Here is a 24252-nt window from a genome sequence, read left to right as displayed (position 1 = left end):
GGTTATGTCATAGGTTATGTCATAGGCTATAGGTTATGTCATAGGTTATGTCATAGGCTATAGGTTATGTCATAGGTTATGTCATAGGCTATAGGTTATGTCATAGGTTATGTCATAGGCTATAGGTTATGTCATAGGTTATGTCATAGGCTATGTCATAGGCTATGTCATAGGCTATAGGTTATGTCATAGGTTATGTCATAGGTTATGTCATAGGCTATAGGTTATGTCATAGGCTATAGGTTATGTCATAGGCTATAGGTTATGTCATAGGTTATGTCATAGGTTACCTCTGGTTTGCTGAGACTGGATGAGACCAGACATCCCGACCCTACGTTCAGGTCCCACTGTTTGTATGTTATAGGTTATATTATATATGTGATGTACAGTGGCCTTCAGAAACTACTCATACCCCTTGACTTATTATGTTGTTGTGTTACAGCTTGAATTCAAAACGGATTAAATGTGACATTTTTCCTCACCCATCTACACACAATACCCAATAATTACTAAGTGAAAACATGTTTATAGGATTTTTAAAAAATGTATTGAAAATGAAATACAGAAATATCTAATTTACATACATATTCACACTCCCGAGTCAATAGTTTGTAGAAGCACCTTTTGGCAGCGATTACAGAGTATTTTGGGTAAATCTTCAAAAGATTTCCACACCTGGATTGTGCAACATTTGGCCATAATTATTTTCTAAATTCTTCAAGCTCTGTCAAATTGGTTGTTGATCATTGCCAGACAACCATTTTCAGGTCTTGCCATAGATTTCTAAGTAGAGTTAAGTCAAAACTGTAACTCAGGAACATTCACTGCATTCTTGGTAAGCAACTCCAGTGTAGATTTGGCCTTGTGTTTTAGGTTATTGTCCTGCTGAAAGGTGAATTCATCTCCTTGTGTCTGGTGGAAAGCAGACTGAACCAGGTTTTCCTCTAGGGTTTGGCCTTGTGTTTTAGGTTATTGTCCTGCTGAAAGGTGAATTCATTTCCCAGTGTCTGGTGGAAAGCAGACTGAACCAGGTTTTCCTCTAGGGTTTGGCCTTGTGTTTTAGGTTATTGTCCTGCTGAAAGGTGAATTCATCTCCCAGTGTCTGGTGGGAAGCAGACTGAACCAGGTTTTCCTCTGCTTAGCTCCATTCCATTTATTTTTTATCCTAAAAAACTCCCTAGTCCTTAACAATGACAAGCATACCCATAACATGATGCAGCCACCACTATGCTTGAAAATATGGAGAGTGGTACTCAGTAATGTGTTGGATTTGCCCCAAAACATAATGCTTTGTATTCAGGACAAAAAGTTTATTTATTTGAAACATTTTGTGCAGTAGTACTTTAGTGTCTTGACTTGTCTTGTTGCAAACAGGACGCATGTTTTGTAATATTTGTATTCTGTACAGGTTTCCTTTTTTTCACTCTGTCAATTAGGTTAATACGACATAGGTCATAGGTTATAGGTTATATATTATGTCATAGATTATATGTTGTCATAGGTTGTACGTTATATGTTATGTCATAGGTTATATGTTATAAGTTATAGGTTATAAATTACAGGGTATAGGTTATACGTTATGTCACAGGGTAAAGGTCATAGGTTATGTCATAGGTCATGTCACAGGTTATAGGTCATGTTACAGGTTAAAGGTCATAGGTCATGTCACAGGTTATAGGTCATGTCACAGGTTAAAGGTCATAGGTCAGGTGACATGTTATAGGTCATAGGTCATGTCACAGGTTATAGGTCGTCAAAGGTTGCATGTCATAGGTTATGTCACAGGTCATAGGTCATGCCACAGGTCATAGGTAATGTCACAGGTTATAAGCCATAGGCCATGTCACAGGTTATGTCACAGGTTAAAGGGCATGTCACAGATCATAGGTTATAGGTCATGTCACAGGTTATAGGTCATGTCACAGGTTATAGGTCATGTCACAGGTTATAGGTCATGTCACAGGTTACAGGTCATGTCACAGGTTATAGGTCACAGGTTATATATTGTCACAGGTTATATATTGTCACAGGTTATAGGTCAAATGTTATAGGTCATATGTTATGGCACAGGTTATAGGTTATATGTGATATCATAGGTTATGTTATATTTTATGTCATAGGTTATAAGTTGTATGTTATGTCATAGGTTATATGTTATAGGTTATATGTTGTTATAAGTTACATGTTATAGGTTATATGTTATGTTATTTCACAGGGTATAGGTCATGTCACAGGTCACAGGTTATGTCACGTCACAGGTTATAGGCCATGGTCAGGTCACAGGTCGCAGGTCATGTCACAGGTTATAAGTCATTGGTCACGTCACAGGTTATAGGCCATGGTCATGTCACGGGTCGCAGGTCATAGGTCATGTCACAGGTCATGTCACAGGATATAAGTCATTGGTCACGTCACAGGTTATAGGTCATGTCACAGGTTATAGGTCATGTCACAGGTTATAGGTCATAGGTTATGCCACAGGTTATAGGTCGTCGCAGGTTATATGTCACAGGTTATATGTTATGTCACAGATTATAGGTCACAGGTTATATGTCATAGGTTATAAGTTATATGTTATCATAGGTTATATGTTATGTCACATGTCATATGTTATGTCATAGGTTATATGTTATGTCACAGGTTATAGGTTATATGTTATGTCATAGGTTATATGTTATGCCATAGGTTATATGTCACAGGTTATATGTCACAGGTTATGTCACAGGTTATAGGTCATATGTTATGTCACAGGTTATAGGTCAGAGGTTACGTCACGGGGTTAAACATTATATTATGTCAACATATCAAACTTTATTTGTCACATGCTCCGAATACAACAAGTGTAGACTTTACCGTGAAATGCTTACTGACAAGCCCTTAACCAACAGGGCAGTTCAAGAAGAAAATATTTACCAAGTAGACTAAAATAAGAACAAATAATAAAAGTAACACAATAAGAATAACAATGTGGAGGCTATATACAGGGTGTTACGGTACAGAGTCAATGTGGAGGCTATATACAGGGGGTACCGGTACAGAGTCAATGTGGAGGCTATATACAGGGTGTTACGGTACAGAGTCAATGTGGAGGCTATATACAGGGTATTACGGTACAGAGTCAATGTGGAGGCTATATACAGGGTGTTACGGTACAGAGTCAATGTGGAGGCTATATACAGGGGGTACCGGTACAGAGTCAATGTGGAGGCTATATACAGGGTGTTACGGTACAGATTCAATGTGGAGGCTATATACAGGGTGTTACGGTACAGAGTCAATGTGGAGGCTATATACAGGGTGTTACGGTACAGAGTCAATGTGGAGACTATATACAGGGTGTTACGGTACAGAGTCAATGTGGAGGCTATATACAGGGTGTTACGGTACAGAGTCAATGTGGAGGCTATATACAGGGTGTTACGGTACAGAGTCAATGTGGAGGCTATATACAGGGGGTACCGGTACAGAGTCAATGTGGAGGCTATATACAGGGGGTACCGGTACAGAGTCAATGTGGAGGCTATATACAGGGTGTTACGGTACAGAGTCAATGTGGAGGCTATATACAGGGTGTTACGGTACAGAGTCAATGTGGAGGCTATATACAGGGTGTTACGGTACAGAGTCAATGTGGAGGCTATATACAGGGGGTACCGGTACAGAGTCAATGTGGAGGCTATATACAGGGTGTTACGGTACAGAGTCAATGTGGAGGCTATATACAGGGTATTACGGTACAGAGTCAATGTGGAGGCTATATACAGGGTGTTACGGTACAGAGTCAATGTGGAGGCTATATACAGGGGGTACCGGTACAGAGTCAATGTGGAGGCTATATACAGGGTGTTACGGTACAGATTCAATGTGGAGGCTATATACAGGGTGTTACGGTACAGAGTCAATGTGGAGGCTATATACAGGGTGTTACGGTACAGAGTCAATGTGGAGACTATATACAGGGTGTTACGGTACAGAGTCAATGTGGAGGCTATATACAGGGTGTTACGGTACAGAGTCAATGTGGAGGCTATATACAGGGTGTTACGGTACAGAGTCAATGTGGAGGCTATATACAGGGGGTACCGGTACAGAGTCAATGTGGAGGCTATATACAGGGGGTACCGGTACAGAGTCAATGTGGAGGCTATATACAGGGTGTTACGGTACAGAGTCAATGTGGAGGCTATATACAGGGTGTTACGGTACAGAGTCAATGTGGAGGCTATATACAGGGTGTTACGGTACAGAGTCAATGTGGAGGCTATATACAGGGGGTACCGGTACAGAGTCAATGTGGAGGCTATATACAGGGTGTTACGGTACAGAGTCAATGTGGAGGCTATATACAGGGGGTACCGGTACAGAGTCAATGTGGAGGCTATATACAGGGTGTTACGGTACAGAGTCAATGTGGAGACTATATACAGGGTGTTACGGTACAGAGTCAATGTGGAGGCTATATACAGGGGGTACCGGTACAGAGTCAATGTGGAGGCTATATACAGGGTGTTACGGTAGAGAGTCAATGTGGAGGCTATATACAGGGTGTTACGGTAGAGAGTCAATGTGGAGGCTATATACAGGGTGTTACGGTACAGAGTCAATGTGGAGGCTATATACAGGGTGTTACGGTACAGAGTCAATGTGGAGGCTATATATAGGGGGTACCGGTACAGAGTCAATGTGGAGGCTATATACAGGGGGTACCGGTACAGAGTCAATGTGGAGGCTATATACAGGGTGTTACGGTACAGAGTCAATGTGGAGGCTATATACAGGGTGTTACGGTACAGAGTCAATGTGGAGGCTATATACAGGGGGTACCGGTACAGAGTCAATGTGGAGGCTATATACAGGGTGTTACGGTACAGAGTCAATGTGGAGACTATATACAGGGTGTTACGGTACAGAGTCAATGTGGAGGCTATATACAGGGGGTACCGGTACAGAGTCAATGTGGAGGCTATATACAGGGTGTTACGGTAGAGAGTCAATGTGGAGGCTATATACAGGGTGTTACGGTACAGAGTCAATGTGGAGGCTATATATAGGGGGTACCGGTACAGAGTCAATGTGGAGGCTATATACAGGGGGTACCGGTACAGAGTCAATGTGGAGGCTATATACAGGGTGTTACGGTACAGAGTCAATGTGGAGGCTATATACAGGGTGTTACGGTACAGAGTCAATGTGGAGGCTATATACAGGGTGTTACGGTACAGAGTCAATGTGGAGGCTATATACAGGGTATTACGGTACAGAGTCAATGTGGAGGCTATATACAGGGTGTTACGGTACAGAGTCAATGTGGAGGCTATATACAGGGGGTACCGGTACAGAGTCAATGTGGAGGCTATATACAGGGTGTTACGGTACAGAGTCAATGTGGAGGCTATATACAGGGCGTTACGGTACAGAGTCAATGTGGGGGCTATATACAGGGCGTTACGGTACAGAGTCAATGTGGAGACTATATACAGGGCGTTACGGTACAGAGTCAATGTGGAGGCTATATACAGGGTGTTACGGTACAGAGTCAATGTGGAGGCTATATACAGGGGGTACCGGTACAGAGTCAATGTGGAGGCTATATACAGGGTGTTAAGGTACAGAGTCAATGTGGAGGCTATATACAGGGTATTACGGTACAGAGTCAATGTGGAGGCTATATACAGGGTGTTACGGTACAGAGTCAATGTGGAGGCTATATACAGGGGGTACCGGTACAGAGTCAATGTGGAGGCTATATACAGGGTGTTACGGTACAGATTCAATGTGGAGGCTATATACAGGGTGTTACGGTACAGAGTCAATGTGGAGGCTATATACAGGGTGTTACGGTACAGAGTCAATGTGGAGACTATATACAGGGTGTTACGGTACAGAGTCAATGTGGAGGCTATATACAGGGTGTTACGGTACAGAGTCAATGTGGAGGCTATATACAGGGTGTTACGGTACAGAGTCAATGTGGAGGCTATATACAGGGGGTACCGGTACAGAGTCAATGTGGAGGCTATATACAGGGGGTACCGGTACAGAGTCAATGTGGAGGCTATATACAGGGTGTTACGGTACAGAGTCAATGTGGAGGCTATATACAGGGTGTTACGGTACAGAGTCAATGTGGAGGCTATATACAGGGTGTTACGGTACAGAGTCAATGTGGAGGCTATATACAGGGGGTACCGGTACAGAGTCAATGTGGAGGCTATATACAGGGTGTTACGGTACAGAGTCAATGTGGAGGCTATATACAGGGGGTACCGGTACAGAGTCAATGTGGAGGCTATATACAGGGGGTACCGGTACAGAGTCAATGTGGAGGCTATATACAGGGTGTTACGGTACAGAGTCAATGTGGAGGCTATATACAGGGGGTACCGGTACAGAGTCAATGTGGAGGCTATATACAGGGTGTTACGGTACAGAGTCAATGTGGAGACTATATACAGGGTGTTACGGTACAGAGTCAATGTGGAGGCTATATACAGGGGGTACCGGTACAGAGTCAATGTGGAGGCTATATACAGGGTGTTACGGTAGAGAGTCAATGTGGAGGCTATATACAGGGTGTTACGGTAGAGAGTCAATGTGGAGGCTATATACAGGGTGTTACGGTACAGAGTCAATGTGGAGGCTATATACAGGGTGTTACGGTACAGAGTCAATGTGGAGGCTATATATAGGGGGTACCGGTACAGAGTCAATGTGGAGGCTATATACAGGGGGTACCAGTACAGAGTCAATGTGGAGACTATATACAGGGTGTTACGGTACAGAGTCAATGTGGAGGCTATATACAGGGTGTTACGGTACAGAGTCAATGTGGAGGCTATATACAGGGGGTACCGGTACAGAGTCAATGTGGAGGCTATATACAGGGTGTTACGGTACAGAGTCAATGTGGAGGCTATATACAGGGTGTTACGGTACAGAGTCAATGTGGAGGCTATATACAGGGCGTTACGGTACAGAGTCAATGTGGGGGCTATATACAGGGCGTTACGGTACAGAGTCAATGTGGAGACTATATACAGGGCGTTACGGTACAGAGTCAATGTGGAGGCTATATACAGGGTGTTACGGTACAGAGTCAATGTGGAGGCTATATACAGGGGGTACCGGTACAGAGTCAATGTGGAGGCTATATACAGTGTGTTACGGTACAGAGTCAATGTGGAGGCTATATACAGGGTATTACGGTACAGAGTCAATGTGGAGGCTATATACAGGGTATTACGGTACAGAGTCAATGTGGAGGCTATATACAGGGTGTTCCGGTACAGAGTCAATGTGGAGGCTATATACAGGGGGTACTGGAGTCAATGTGGAGGCTATATACAGGGTGTTACGGTACAGAGTCAATGTGGAGGCTATATACAGGGGGTACTGGAGTCAATGTGGAGGCTATACACAGGGGGGTACCGGTACAGAGTCAATGTGGAGGCTATATACAGGGGGTACAGGTACAGTGTCAATGTGGAGGCTATATACAGGGGGTACCGGTACAGAGTCAATGTGGAGGCTATATACAGGGGGTACCGGTACAGAGTCAATGTGGAGGCTATATACAGGGGGTACCGGTACAGAGTCAATGTGGAGGCTATATACAGGGGGTACCGGTACAGAGTCAATGTGGAGGCTATATACAGGGGGTACCGGTACAGAGTCAATGTGGAGGCTATATACAGGGGGTACCGGTACAGAGTCAATGTGGAGGCTATATACAGGAGGTACCGGTACAGAGTCAATGTGGAGGCTATATACAGGGGGTACCGGTACAGAGTCAATGTGGAGGCTATATACAGGGGGTACCGGTACAGAGTCAATGTGGAGGCTATATACAGGGGGAACCGGTACAGAGTCAATGTGGAGGCTATATACAGGGGGTACCGGTACAGAGTCAATGTGGAGGCTATATACAGGGGGTACCGGTACAGAGTCAATGTGGAGGCTATATACAGGGTGTTACGGTACAGAGTCAATGTGGGGGCTATATACAGGGGGTACCGGTACAGAGTCAATGTGGAGGCTATATACAGGGGGTACCGGTACAGAGTCAATGTGGAGGCTATATACAGGGGGTACCGGTACAGAGTCAATGTGGAGGCTATATACAGGGTGTTACGGTACAGAGTCAATGTTGAGGCTATATACAGGGTGTTACGGTACAGAGTCAATGTGGAGACTATATACAGGGTCTTACGGTACAGAGTCAATGTGGAGGCTATATACAGGGGGTACCGGTACAGAGTCAATGTGGAGGCTATATACAGGGGGTACCGGTACAGAGTCAATGTGGAGGCTATATACAGGGTATTACGGTACAGAGTCATTGTGGAGGCTATATACAGGGTATTACGGTACAGGTGATATGTTATGTTCCAGGTTATAGGTTGTGTTATGTAACAGGTTACGTCATAGGTTATATCATTCACATTTTAGTCATTTGGAATTAGGATATATGTTATGTCACAGGTTATACGGTATATGTTATGTCACAGGTTATTTGTTATGTTACAGGTTATGTCACAGGTTATATGTTATGTCAAAAGCTATATGTTATGTCATAGGTTAGGTCACAGGTTAAATGTTATGTCACAGGCTATATGTTATGTCATAGCCTATAGGTTATGTCATAGGCTATATGTTATGTCATAGGCTATGTCATAGGTTATATGTCATGTCATAGGATATGTCATAGGTTATATGTCATGCCATCGGTTATGTCATAGGTTATATGTCATAGGATATATGTTATGTCATAAGCTAAATGTTATGTCATAGGTTAAGTCACAGGCTATATGTTATGTCCTAAGCTTTATGTCAAAGGTTATGTCATAGGCTATAGGTTATGTCATAGGCTATAGGTTATGTCATAGGCTATAGGTTAGGTCACAGGCTATGTCATAGGTTATATGTAATAGGCTATAGGTTATGTCATAGGTTATGTCATAGGTTATGTCATAGGTTGTCATAGGTTATGTCATAGGTTACCTCTGGTTTGCTGAGGCTGGATGAGACCAGACATCCCGACCCGACGTTCAGGTCCCACTGTTTGCGTCCCTGGTTGTAGGGGTCTAGAGCTGATATACGACCGTCCAGAGTACTGATGATCACCAGAGAGCTGGGGAAGAAGGGAAGACCGAGGGGTTAATACCAGTCACACAGCATCAACGGAGCTGGGGGTTTATTCACCTATCAGATCAGTGGAGCTGGGGGTTTATACACCTATTAGAGATCAGTGGAGCAGGGGGTTTATACACCTATTAGAGATCAGTGGAGCAGGGGGTTTATACACCTATTAGAGATCAGTGGAGCTGGGGGTTTATACACCTATTAGATCAGTGGAGCAGGGGGTTTATACACCTATCAGAGATCAGTGGAGCAGGGGGTTTATACACCTATTAGAGATCAGTGGAGCAGGGGGTTTATACACCTATTAGAGATCAGTGGAGCTGGGGGTTTATACACCTATTAGATCAGTGGAGCAGGGGGTTTATACACCTATTAGAGATCAGTGGAGCAGGGGGTTTATACACCTATTAGATCAGTGGAGCTGGGGGTTTATACACCTATTAGATCAGTGGAGCTGGGGGTTTATACACCTATTAGAGATCAGTGGAGCAGGGGGTTTATACACCTATTAGATCAGTGGAGCTGGGGGTTTATACACCTATTAGATCAGTGGAGCTGGGGGTTTATACACCTATTAGAGATCAGTGGAGCAGGGGGTTTATACACCTATTAGAGATCAGTGGAGCTGGGGGTTTATTCACCTATTAGAGATCAGTGGAGCAGGGGGTTTATACACCTATCAGAGATCAGTGGAGCTGGGGGTTTATACACCTATTAGAGATCAGTGGAGCTGGGGGTTTATACACCTATTAGAGATCAGTGGAGCTGGGGGTTTATACACCTATTAGATCAGTGGAGCTGGGGGTTTATACACCTATTAGATCAGTGGAGCTGGGGGTTTATACACCTATTAGAGATCAGTGGAGCTGGGAGTTTATACACCTATTAGAGATCAGTGGAGCAGGGGGTTTATACACCTATTAGAGATCAGTGGAGCTGGGGGTTTATACACCTATTAGAGATCAGTGGAGCTGGGGGTTTATACACCTATTAGATCAGTGGAGCTGGGGGTTTATACACCTATTAGATCAGTGGAGCTGGGGGTTTATACACCTATTAGAGATCAGTGGAGCTGGGAGTTTATACACCTATTAGAGATCAGTGGAGCAGGGGGTTTATACACCTATTAGTCAGATCAGTGGAGCAGGGGGTTTATACACCTATTAGAGATCAGTGGAGCAGGGGGTTTATACACCTATTAGAGATCAGTGGAGCTGGGGGTTTATTCACCTATTAGAGATCAGTGGAGCTGGGGGTTTATACACCTATTAGTCAGATCAGTGGAGCAGGGGGTTTATTCACCTATTAGAGATCAGTGGAGCTGGGGGTTTATACACCTATTAGAGATCAGTGGAGCTGGGGTTTTATACACCTATTAGAGATCAGTGGAGCTGGGAGTTTATACACCTATTAGAGATCAGTGGAGCAGGGGGTTTATACACCTATTAGAGATCAGTGGAGCTGGGGGTTTATACACCTATTAGAGATCAGTGGAGCAGGGGGTTTATTCACCTATTAGAGATCAGTGGAGCTGGGGGTTTATACACCTATTAGAGATCAGTGGAGCAGGGGGTTTATTCACCTATTAGAGATCAGTGGAGCTGGGGGTTTATACACCTATTAGAGATCAGTGGAGCAGGGGGTTTATACACCTATTAGTCAGATCAGTGGAGCAGGGGGTTTATACACCTATTAGTCAGATCAGTGGAGCAGGGGGTTTATTCACCTATTAGTCAGATCAGTGGAGCAGGGGGTTTATACACCTATTAGAGATCAGTGGAGCTGGGGGTTTATACACCTATTAGAGATCAGTGGAGCAGGGGGTTTATACACCTATTAGAGATCAGTGGAGCTGGGGGTTTATACACCTATTAGAGATCAGTGGAGCTGGGGGTTTATACACCTATTAGAGATCAGTGGAGCTGGGGATTTATACACCTATTAGAGATCAGTGGAGCTGGGGGTTTATTCACCTATTAGAGATCAGTGGAGCAGGGGGTTTATTCACCTATTAGAGATCAGTGGAGCAGGGGGTTTATACACCTATTAGAGATCAGTGGAGCAGGGGATTTATACACCTATTAGAGATCAGTGGAGCTGGGGGTTTATACACCTATTAGAGATCAGTGGAGCAGGGGGTTTATACACCTATTAGAGATCAGTGGAGCAGGGGGTTTATACACCTATTAGAGATCAGTGGAGCAGGGGGTTTATACACCTATTAGAGATCAGTGGAGCAGGGGGTTTATACACCTATTAGAGATCAGTGGAGCTGGGGGTTTATACACCTATTAGAGATCAGTGGAGCAGGGGGTTTATACACCTATTAGTCAGATCAGTGGAGCTGGGGGTTTATACACCTATTAGTCAGATCAGTGGAGCAGGGGGTTTATTCACCTATTAGAGATCAGTGGAGCTGGGGGTTTATACACCTATTAGAGATCAGTGGAGCTGGGGTTTTATACACCTATTAGAGATCAGTGGAGCTGGGAGTTTATACACCTATTAGAGATCAGTGGAGCAGGGGGTTTATACACCTATTAGAGATCAGTGGAGCTGGGGGTTTATACACCTATTAGAGATCAGTGGAGCAGGGGGTTTATTCACCTATTAGAGATCAGTGGAGCTGGGGGTTTATACACCTATTAGAGATCAGTGGAGCAGGGGGTTTATTCACCTATTAGAGATCAGTGGAGCTGGGGGTTTATACACCTATTAGAGATCAGTGGAGCAGGGGGTTTATACACCTATTAGTCAGATCAGTGGAGCAGGGGGTTTATACACCTATTAGTCAGATCAGTGGAGCAGGGGGTTTATTCACCTATTAGTCAGATCAGTGGAGCAGGGGGTTTATACACCTATTAGAGATCAGTGGAGCTGGGGGTTTATACACCTATTAGAGATCAGTGGAGCAGGGGGTTTATACACCTATTAGAGATCAGTGGAGCTGGGGGTTTATACACCTATTAGAGATCAGTGGAGCTGGGGGTTTATACACCTATTAGAGATCAGTGGAGCTGGGGATTTATACACCTATTAGAGATCAGTGGAGCTGGGGGTTTATTCACCTATTAGAGATCAGTGGAGCAGGGGGTTTATTCACCTATTAGAGATCAGTGGAGCAGGGGGTTTATACACCTATTAGAGATCAGTGGAGCAGGGGATTTATACACCTATTAGAGATCAGTGGAGCTGGGGGTTTATACACCTATTAGAGATCAGTGGAGCAGGGGGTTTATACACCTATTAGAGATCAGTGGAGCAGGGGGTTTATACACCTATTAGAGATCAGTGGAGCAGGGGGTTTATACACCTATTAGAGATCAGTGGAGCAGGGGGTTTATACACCTATTAGAGATCAGTGGAGCTGGGGGTTTATACACCTATTAGAGATCAGTGGAGCAGGGGGTTTATACACCTATTAGTCAGATCAGTGGAGCTGGGGGTTTATACACCTATTAGTCAGATCAGTGGAGCTGGGGGTTTATACACCTATTAGAGATCAGTGGAGCAGGGGGTTTATACACCTATTAGATCAGTGGAGCAGGGGGTTTATACACCTATTAGATCAGTGGAGCTGGGGGTTTATACACCTATTAGTCAGATCAGTGGAGCTGGGGGTTTATTCACCTATTAGAGATCAGTGGAGCAGGGGGTTTATACACCTACTAGAGATCAGTGGAGCAGGGGGTTTATACACCTATTAGAGATCAGTGGAGCTGGGGGTTTATACACCTATTAGTCAGATCAGTGGAGCAGGGGGTTTATTCACCTATTAGATCAGTGGAGCAGGGGGTTTATACACCTATTAGAGATCAGTGGAGCAGGGGGTTTATACACCTATTAGAGATCAGTGGAGCAGGGGGTTTATACACCTATTAGAGATCAGTGGAGCAGGGGGTTTATACACCTATTAGAGATCAGTGGAGCAGGGGGTTTATACACCTATTAGTCAGATCAGTGGAGCTGGGGGTTTATACACCTATTAGAGATCAGTGGAGCTGGGGGTTTATTCACCTATCAGATCAGTGGAGCTGGGGGTTTATTCACCTATCAGATCAGTGGAGCTGGGGGTTTATACACCTATTAGAGATCAGTGGAGCTGGGGGTTTATACACCTATTAGTCAGATCAGTGGAGCAGGGGGTTTATACACCTATTAGAGATCAGTGGAGCAGGGGGTTTATACACCAATTAGAGATCAGTGGAGCTGGGGGTTTATACACCTATTAGTCAGATCAGTGGAGCAGGAGGTTTATACACCTAATAGAGATCAGTGGAGCTGGGGGTTTATACACCTATTAGAGATCAGTGGAGCAGGGGGTTTATTCACCTATTAGAGATCAGTGGAGCAGGGGGTTTATACACCTATTAGAGATCAGTGGAGCTGGGGGTTTATACACCTATTAGAGATCAGTGGAGCTGGGGGTTTATACACCTATTAGAGATCAGTGGAGCAGGGGGTTTATACACCTATTAGAGATCAGTGGAGCAGGGGGTTTATACACCTATTAGAGATCAGTGGAGCTGGGGGTTTATACACCTATTAGAGATCAGTGGAGCTGGGGGTTTATACACCTATTAGATCAGTGGAGCTGGGGGTTTATACACCTATTAGATCAGTGGAGCTGGGGGTTTATACACCTATTAGAGATCAGTGGAGCTGGGAGTTTATACACCTATTAGTCAGATCAGTGGAGCTGGGGGTTTATACACCTATTAGAGATCAGTGGAGCTGGGGGTTTATACACCTATTAGTCAGATCAGTGGAGCTGGGGGTTTATACACCTATTAGAGATCAGTGGAGCAGGGGGTTTATACACCTATTAGAGATCAGTGGAGCTGGGGGTTTATACACCTATTAGAGATCAGTGGAGCAGGGGGTTTATACACCTATTAGAGATCAGTGGAGCAGGGGGTTTATACACCTATTAGTCAGATCAGTGGAGCTGGGGGTTTATACACCTATTAGAGATCAGTGGAGCTGGGGGTTTATACACCTATTAGAGATCAGTGGAGCAGGGGGTTTATACACCTATTAGAGATCAGTGGAGCTGGGGATTATACACCTATTAGAGATCAGTGGAGCAGGGGGTTTATACACCTATTAGTCAGATCAGTGGAGCAGGGGGTTTATACACCTATTAGTCAGATCAGTGGAGCAGGGGGTTTATACACCTATTAGAGATCAGTGGAGCTGGGGGTTTATACACCTATTAGAGATCAGTGGAGCTGGGGTTTTATACACCTATTAGAGATCAGTGGAGCTGGGAGTTTATACACCTATTAGAGATCAGTGGAGCAGGGGGTTTATACACCTATTAGTCAGATCAGTGGAGCAGGGGGTTTATACACCTATTAGTCAGATCAGTGGAGCAGGGGGTTTATTCACCTATTAGTCAGATCAGTGGAGCAGGGGGTTTATACACCTATTAGAGATCAGTGGAGCTGGGGGTTTATACACCTATTAGAGATCAGTGGAGCAGGGGGTTTATACACCTATTAGAGATCAGTGGAGCTGGGGGTTTATACACCTATTAGAGATCAGTGGAGCTGGGGGTTTATACACCTATTAGAGATCAGTGGAGCTGGGGGTTTATACACCTATTAGAGATCAGTGGAGCAGGGGGTTTATACACCTATTAGAGATCAGTGGAGCAGGGGGTTTATACACCTATTAGTCAGATCAGTGGAGCTGGGGGTTTATACACCTATTAGTCAGATCAGTGGAGCTGGGGGTTTATACACCTATTAGAGATCAGTGGAGCAGGGGGTTTATACACCTATTAGATCAGTGGAGCAGGGGGTTTATACACCTATTAGATCAGTGGAGCTGGGGGTTTATACACCTATTAGTCAGATCAGTGGAGCTGGGGGTTTATTCACCTATTAGAGATCAGTGGAGCAGGGGGTTTATACACCTACTAGAGATCAGTGGAGCAGGGGGTTTATACACCTATTAGAGATCAGTGGAGCTGGGGGTTTATACACCTATTAGTCAGATCAGTGGAGCAGGGGGTTTATTCACCTATTAGATCAGTGGAGCAGGGGGTTTATACACCTATTAGAGATCAGTGGAGCAGGGGGTTTATACACCTATTAGAGATCAGTGGAGCAGGGGGTTTATACACCTATTAGAGATCAGTGGAGCAGGGGGTTTATACACCTATTAGAGATCAGTGGAGCAGGGGGTTTATACACCTATTAGTCAGATCAGTGGAGCTGGGGGTTTATACACCTATTAGAGATCAGTGGAGCTGGGGGTTTATTCACCTATCAGATCAGTGGAGCTGGGGGTTTATTCACCTATCAGATCAGTGGAGCTGGGGGTTTATACACCTATTAGAGATCAGTGGAGCTGGGGGTTTATACACCTATTAGTCAGATCAGTGGAGCAGGGGGTTTATACACCTATTAGAGATCAGTGGAGCAGGGGGTTTATACACCAATTAGAGATCAGTGGAGCTGGGGGTTTATACACCTATTAGTCAGATCAGTGGAGCAGGAGGTTTATACACCTAATAGAGATCAGTGGAGCTGGGGGTTTATACACCTATTAGAGATCAGTGGAGCAGGGGGTTTATTCACCTATTAGAGATCAGTGGAGCAGGGGGTTTATACACCTATTAGAGATCAGTGGAGCTGGGGGTTTATACACCTATTAGAGATCAGTGGAGCTGGGGGTTTATACACCTATTAGAGATCAGTGGAGCAGGGGGTTTATACACCTATTAGAGATCAGTGGAGCAGGGGGTTTATACACCTATTAGAGATCAGTGGAGCTGGGGGTTTATACACCTATTAGAGATCAGTGGAGCTGGGGGTTTATACACCTATTAGATCAGTGGAGCTGGGGGTTTATACACCTATTAGATCAGTGGAGCTGGGGGTTTATACACCTATTAGAGATCAGTGGAGCTGGGAGTTTATACACCTATTAGTCAGATCAGTGGAGCTGGGGGTTTATACACCTATTAGAGATCAGTGGAGCTGGGGGTTTATACACCTATTAGTCAGATCAGTGGAGCTGGGGGTTTATACACCTATTAGAGATCAGTGGAGCAGGGGGTTTATACACCTATTAGAGATCAGTGGAGCAGGGGGTTTATACACCTATTAGAGATCAGTGGAGCTGGGGGTTTATACACCTATTAGAGATCAGTGGAGCTGGGGGTTTATACACCTATTAGAGATCAGTGGAGCAGGGGGTTTATACACCTATTAGAGATCAGTGGAGCTGGGGGTTTATACACCTATTAGAGATCAGTGGAGCAGGGGGTTTATACACCTATTAGAGATCAGTGGAGCTGGGGGTTTATACACCTATTAGAGATCAGTGGAGCAGGGGGTTTATACACCTATTAGAGATCAGTGGAGCTGGGGGTTTATACACCTATTAGAGATCAGTGGAGCAGGGGGTTTATACACCTATTAGAGATCAGTGGAGCAGGGGGTTTATACACCTATTAGTCAGATCAGTGGAGCTGGGGGTTTATACACCTATTAGAGATCAGTGGAGCAGGGGGTTTATACACCTATTAGAGATCAGTGGAGCAGGGGGTTTATACACCTATTAGAGATCAGTGGAGCAGGGGGTTTATACACCTATTAGAGATCAGTGGAGCAGGGGGTTTATTCACCTATTAGAGATCAGTGGAGCTGGGGGTTTATACACCTATTAGAGATCAGTGGAGCTGGGGATTATACACCTATTAGAGATCAGTGGAGCAGGGGGTTTATACACCTATTAGTCAGATCAGTGGAGCAGGGGGTTTATACACCTATTAGTCAGATCAGTGGAGCAGGGGGTTTATACACCTATTAGTCAGATCAGTGGAGCTGGGGGATTATACACCTATTAGAGATCAGTGGAGCTGGGGGTTTATACACCTATTAGAGATCAGTGGAGCTGGGGGTTTATACACCTATTAGAGATCAGTGGAGCTGGGGGTTTATACACCTATTAGAGATCAGTGGAGCTGGGGGTTTATACACCTATTAGAGATCAGTGGAGCAGGGGGTTTATACACCTATTAGAGATCAGTGGAGCTGGGGGTTTATACACCTATTAGAGATCAGTGGAGCAGGGGGTTTATACACCTATTAGAGATCAGTGGAGCAGGGGGTTTATACACCTATTAGATCAGTGGAGCTGGGGGTTTATACACCTATTAGAGATCAGTGGAGCAGGGGGTTTATACACCTATTAGAGATCAGTGGAGCAGGGGGTTTATACACCTATTAGAGATCAGTGGAGCTGGGGGTTTATACACCTATTAGAGATCAGTGGAGCTGGGGGTTTATACACCTATTAGAGATCAGTGGAGCAGGGGGTTTATACACCTATTAGAGATCAGTGGAGCAGGGGGTTTATACACCTATTAGAGATCAGTGGAGCTGGGGGTTTATACACCTATTAGAGATCAGTGGAGCAGGGGGTTTATACACCTATTAGAGATCAGTGGAGCAGGGGGTTTATACACCTATTAGAGATCAGTGGAGCTGGGGGTTTATACACCTATTAGAGATCAGTGGAGCTGGGGGTTTATACACCTATTAGTCAGATCAGTGGAGCAGGGGGTTTATACACCTATCAGAGATCAGTGGAGCAGGGGGTTTATACACCTATTAGAGATCAGTGGAGCAGGGGGTTTATACACCTATTAGAGATCAGTGGAGCTGGGGGTTTATACACCTATTAGAGATCAGTGGAGCAGGGGGTTTATACACCTATTAGAGATCAGTGAGAGTGAATGGGTCTCTCTGCAGATACAGCCATCCCTTACTACACACACACACACACACACACACACACACACACACACACACACACACACACACACACACACACACACACACACACACACACACACACACACATAAACGGTTGAAAGACTATAGAGTGAAGAGTAGCCTGCAGCTAGACCAGTGGGATGTCTGTTTAAAATACACACCCTCTGGGTAAGGCTGTCTGTTTAAAATACACACCCTCTGGGTAAGGCTGTCTGTTTAAATACACACCCTCTGGGTAAGGCTGTCTGTTTAACATACACACCCTCTGGGTAAGGCTGTCTGTTTAAATACACACCCTCTGGGTAAGGCTGTCTGTTTAAAATACACACCCTCTGGGTAAGGCTGTCTGTTTAAAAAACACACCCTCTGGGTAAGGCTGTCTGTTTAAAAAACACACCCTCTGGGTAAGGCTGTCTGTTAAAATACACACCCTCTGGGTAAGGCTGTCTGTTAAAATACACACCCTCTGGGTAAGGCTGTCTGTTTAACATACACACCCTCTGGGTAAGGCTGTCTGTTTAAATACACACCCTCTGGGTAAGGCTGTCTGTTTAAATACACACCCTCTGGGTAAGGCTGTCTGTTTAAATACACACCCTCTGGGTAAGGCTGTCTGTTTAAAATACACACCCTCTGGGTAAGGCTGTCTGTTAAAATACACACCCTCTGGGTAAGGCTGTCTGTTAAAATACACACCCTCTGGGTAAGGCTGTCTGTTTAAATACACACCCTCTGGGTAAGGCTGTCTGTTTAAATACACACCCTCTGGGTAAGGCTGTCTGTTTAAAATACACACCCTCTGGGTAAGGCTGTCTGTTTAAACACACACCCTCTGGGTAAGGCTGTCTGTTTAAAATACACACCCTCTGGGTAAGGCTGTCTGTTTAAATACACACCCTCTGGGTAAGGCTGTCTGTTTAAACACACACCCTCAACACGTAGCGTTGAATGACTGTACCAGACATAACCTGATCATAATGACTGAACCTAATTATACATAATTGCACAATCATAAGCTTCCTATTCCATCTGCAGCCTATGGCTGCCTGAATAAATAATGAACTTAGGTTATTTAAGAACTGGTTTCATTAGTTCCCTGGTCTGTTTCTGGTACTCTACAGCAGGGTTTCATTAGTTCCCTGGTCTGTTTCTGGTACTCTACAGCAGGGTTTCATTAGTTCCCTGGTCTGTTTCTGGTACTCTACAGCAGGGTTTCATTAGTTCACTGGTCTGTTTCTGGTACTCTAAAGCAGGGTTTCATTAGTTCCCTGGTCTGTTTCTGGTACTCTACAGGAGGGTTTCATTAGTTCCCTGGTCTGTTTCTGGTACTCTACAGCAGGGTTTCATTAGTTCCCTGGTCTGTTTCTGGTACTCTACAGCAGGGTTTCATTAGTTCCCTGGTCTGTTTCTGGTACTCTACAGCAGGGTTTCATTAGATCCCTGGTCTGTTTCTGGTACTCTACAGCAGGGTTTCATTAGTTCCCTGGTCTGTTTCTGGTACTCTACAGCAGGGTTTCATTAGTTCCCTGGTCTGTTTCTGGTACTCTACAGCAGGGTTTCATTAGTTCCCTGGTCTGTTTCTGGTACTCTACAGCAGGGTTTCATTAGTTCCCTGGTCTGTTTCTGGTACTCTACAGGAGGGTTTCATTAGTTCCCTGGTCTGTTTCTGGTACTCTACAGGAGGGTTTCATTAGTTCCCTGGTCTGTTTCTGGTACTCTACAGCAGGGTTTCATTAGTTCCCTGGTCTGTTTCTGGTACTCTACAGGAGGGTTTCATTAGTTCCCTGGTCTGTTTCTGGTACTCTACAGCAGGGTTTCATTAGTTCACTGGTCTGTTTCTGGTACTCTACAGCAGGGTTTCATTAGTTCCCTGGTCTGTTTCTGGTACTCTACAGGAGGGTTTCATTAGTTCCCTGGTCTGTTTCTGGTACTCTACAGCAGGGTTTCATTAGTTCCCTGGTCTGTTTCTGGTACTCTACAGGAGGGTTTCATTAGTTCCCTGGTCTGTTTCTGGTACTCTACAGCAGGGTTTCATTAGTTCCCTGGTCTGTTTCTGGTAACAACTAGCATGGGATGCTAATATGACTAGGATTATCAACAACTAGCATGGGATGCTAATATGACTAGGATTATCAACAACTAGCATGGGGGGCTAATATGAATAGGATTATCAACTAGCATGGGGGGCTAATATGACTAGGATTATCATCAACTAGCATGGGGGGCTAATATGACTAGGATTATCATCAACTAGCATGGGTTGCTAATATGACTAGGATTATCATCAACTAGCATGGGATGCTAATATGACTAGGATTATCATCAACTAGCATGGGATGCTAATATGACTAGGATTATCAACAACTAGCATGGGATGCTAATATGACTAGGATTATCATCAACTAGCATGGAATGCTAATATGACTAGGATTATCATCAACTAGCATGGAATGCTAATATGACTAGGATTATCATCAACTAGCATGGGTTGCTAATATGACTAGGATTATCAACAACTAGCATGGAATGCTAATATGACTAGGATTATCATCAACTAGCATGGAATGCTAATATGACTAGGATTATCATCAACTAGCATGGGATGCTAATATGACTAGGATTATCATCAACTAGCATGGGATGCTAATATGACTAGGATTATCATCAACTAGCATGGGTTGCTAATATGACTAGGATTATCAACAACTAGCATGGGATGCTAATATGACTAGGATTATCAACAACTAGCATGAATGGCTAATATGACTAGGATTATCAACTAGCATGGGATGCTAATATGACTAGGATTATCAACTAGCATGGGATGCTAATATGACTAGGATTATCATCAACTAGCATGGGACGATAATATGACTAGGATTATCATCAACTAGCATGGGATGATAATATGACTAGGATTATCATCAACTAGCATGGGTTGCTAATATGACTAGGATTATCAACAACTAGCATGGGATGCTAATATGACTAGGATTATCAACAACTAGCATGGGATGCTAATATGACTAGGATTATCATCAACTAGCATGGGTTGCTAATATGACTAGGATTATCAACAACTAGCATGAAGGGCTAATATGACTAGGATTATCAACAACTAGCATGGGTTGCTAATATGACTAGGATTATCAACAACTAGCATGGGGGGCTAATATGACTAGGATTATCATCAACTAGCATGGGGGGCTAATATGACTGGTTTCAATGGCATATGGAAGTCTTTATAAAATCATTGCCACCACGTTTCTAGAAATAGATTTTGGCTTTGCAACTTTGAAGCAAGTTAAGACATGCCTCATAATATGAAGTAAAATGTTTCAACCAATTAAGTATACGTTTTCAAAATGCATACTGCCTCCAGCTCATTGCAAAGTGGTGTTTGACGTGTTGATAGCCTGCCTACCGTTGCCTAAGCGCGTGAAAGGCTAATGGGGAATAAGCTTCAATAACCAGTTGAGAAATAAAAATAGTAGCTATTTTTAAATGTGGCCATCTAAACGGTTTTAAATACGAGATTGCATTTAGAATTGTTGCGCAATGATTGGAGCAGCCGTAGCAGTAGCTCTCTCAGTAGCAGCAGCAGCTCTCTCAGCAGCAGGAGCTCTCTCAGTAGCAGCAGCAGCTCTCTCAGCAGCAGCAGCTCTCTCAGCAGCAGCAGCTCTCTCAGCAGCAGCAGCTCTCTCAGCAGCAGCAGCTCTCTCAGCAGCAGCAACTCTCTCAGCAGCAGCAGCAGCTCTCAGCAGCAGCAGCAGCTCTCTCAGCAGCAGCAGCAGCTCTCTCAGCAGCAGCAGCAGCTCTCTCAGCAGCAGCAGCAGCTCTCTCAGCAGCAGCAGCAGCAGCTCTCTCAGCAGCAGGAGCCGTAGCAGCAGCTCTCTCAGCAGCAGCAGCTCTCTCAGCAGCAGCAGCAGCAGCAGCTCTCTCAGCAGCAGCAGCTCTCTCAGCAGCAGCAGCAGCTCTCTCAGCAGCAGCAGCAGCTCTCTCAGCAGCAGCAGCAGCTCTCTCAGCAGCAGCAGCAGCTCTCTCAGCAGCAGCAGCAGCTCTCTCAGCAGCAGCAGCAGCTCTCTCAGCAGCAGCTCTCTCAGCAGCAGCTCTCTCAGTAGCAGCTCTCTCAGTAGCAGCTCTCTCAGTAGCAGCAGCAGCTCTCTCAGTAGCAGCAGTAGCTCTCTCAGTAGCAGCAGCAGCTCTCTGTAGCAGCAGCAGCTCTCAGCAGCAGCAGCTCTCAGCAGCAGCAGCTCTCAGCAGCAGCAGCTCTCAGCAGCAGCAGCTCTCAGCAGCAGCTCTCTCAATAGCAGCAGCAGCTCTCTCAGTAGCAGCAGCAGCTCTCTGTAGCAGCAGCAGCTCTCTCAGCAGCAGCAGCTCTCAGCAGCAGCAGCTCTCAGCAGCAGCAGCTCTCAGCAGCAGCAGCTCTCAGTAGCAGCAGCAGCTCTCTCAGTAGCAGCAGCAACTCTCTCAGTAGCAGCAGCAGCTCTCTGTAGCAGCAGCAGCTCTCAGCAGCAGCAGCTCTCAGCAGCAGCAGCTCTCAGCAGCAGCAGCAGCCCTCTCAGCAGCAGCAGCTCTCTGTAGCAGCAGCAGTTCTCTCAGTAGCAGCAGCAGCTCTCTCAGTAGCAGCAGCAGCTCTCTCAGTAGCAGCAGCAGCTCTCTCAGTAGCAGCAGCAGCTCTCTCAGTAGCAGCAGCAGCTCTCAGTAGCAGCAGCAGCTCTCAGCAGCAGCAGCTCTCTCAGCAGCAGCAGCTCTCTCAGCAGCAGCAGCAGCTCTCTCAGCAGCAGCAGCAGCTCTCTCAGCAGCAGCAGCAGCTCTCTGTAGCAGCAGCAGCAGCTCTCTCAGCAGCAGCAGCAGCTCTCTCAGCAGCAGCAGCAGCTCTCTCAGCAGCAGGAGCCGTAGCAGCAGCTCTCTCAGCAGCAGCAGCTCTCTCAGCAGCAGCAGCAGCTCTCTCAGTAGCAGCTCTCTCAGTAGCAGCAGCAGCTCTCTCAGCAGCAGCAGCAGCAGCTCTCTCAGCAGCAGCAGCAGCAGCTCTCTCAGCAGCAGCAGCAGCTCTCTCAGCAGCAGCAGCAGCTCTCTCAGCAGCAGCAGCAGCTCTCTCAGCAGCAGCAGCAGCTCTCAGCAGCAGCTCTCTCAGCAGCAGCTCTCTCAGCAGCAGCTCTCTCAGCAGCAGCTCTCTCAGCAGCAGCTCTCTGTAGCAGCAGCAGCTCTCTGTAGCAGCAGCAGCTCTCTGTAGCAGCAGCAGCTCTCTGTAGCAGCAGCAGCTCTCTGTAGCAGCAGCAGCTCTCTGTAGCAGCAGCAGCTCTCTGTAGCAGCAGCAGCTCTCTGTAGCAGCAGCAGCTCTCAGCAGCAGCAGCTCTCAGCAGCAGCAGCTCTCAGCAGCAGCTCTCTCAGTAGCAGCAGCAGCTCTCTCAGTAGCAGCAGCAGCTCTCTCAGTAGCAGCAGCAGCTCTCTCAGTAGCAGCAGCAGCTCTCTCAGTAGCAGCAGCAGCTCTCTCAGTAGCAGCAGCAGCTCTCTCAGTAGCAGCAGCAGCTCTCTCAGTAGCAGCAGCAGCTCTCTCAGTAGCAGCAGCAGCTCTCAGCAGCAGCAGCTCTCAGCAGCAGCAGCTCTCAGCAGCAGCAGCTCTCAGCAGCAGCAGCTCTCAGCAGCAGCAGCTCTCACTGCAGCAGCTCTCTCTCTGCAGCAGCAGCAGCTCTCTCAGCAGCAGCAGCAGCTCTCTCAGCAGCAGCAGCAGCTCTCTCAGCATCAGCAGCAGCTCTCTCAGCATCAGCTCTCAGCAGCAGCTCTCTCAGCATCAGCAGCAGCAGCTCTCTCAGCATCAGCAGCTCTCTCAGCATCAGCAGCAGCTCTCTCAGCAGCTGGAGCCTTAGCAGTCTGACAGATTGACCACTCAAAAACTAGGCTGTATATCTGTGACGTGTGATCAATAAGAATCATAATGAATAAGGAAACTACTACGCGCAATTTAATTCCACTAAATTATGCAAATTACCTATAGACCAATAAGCGTGACCGGTCAAATGTATTTCCATCCACTGGTATGTTATTAATGAATAGGCAAAAAATATTTATTTCATAATGGGATTTTTTTCTTCTCCCGGACAACTGGCCGTTATATTGATCTGCCTTATTGATCTGCTCTACAGACAGCTAGGAGAGGAGACATCTAACCAGGAAACAGCCCTAGGAGAGGAGACATCTAACCAGGAAACAGCCCTAGGAGAGGAGACATCTAACCAGGAAACAGCCCTAGGAGAGGAGACATCTAACCAGGAAACAGCCCTAGGAGAGGAGACATCTAACCAGGAAACAGCCCTAG

General features: G+C 45.5%; 1 protein-coding gene across 1 annotated transcript in view; it reads right to left on the bottom strand.

Moving 5' to 3' along the window:
* LOC129813343 (eukaryotic translation initiation factor 2-alpha kinase 3-like) overlaps positions 1 to 24252 on the bottom strand; it is a 96232-nt gene that overhangs the window by 40781 nt on the left and 31199 nt on the right. Inside the window, exon 2 of the mRNA XM_055865709.1 lies at positions 9001 to 9130. Coding sequence (XP_055721684.1) covers positions 9001 to 9130 — 130 coding nt within the window. The remainder of the gene's footprint in view (positions 1 to 9000; positions 9131 to 24252) is intronic.

The sequence above is a fragment of the Salvelinus fontinalis genome, chromosome 16 (assembly GCF_029448725.1).
Source record: "Salvelinus fontinalis isolate EN_2023a chromosome 16, ASM2944872v1, whole genome shotgun sequence".
Taxonomy (NCBI): domain Eukaryota; kingdom Metazoa; phylum Chordata; class Actinopteri; order Salmoniformes; family Salmonidae; genus Salvelinus; species Salvelinus fontinalis.
The sequence above is the reverse complement of the archived record's forward strand: the minus strand, read 5'-3'. Positions and strand labels throughout refer to the sequence as shown.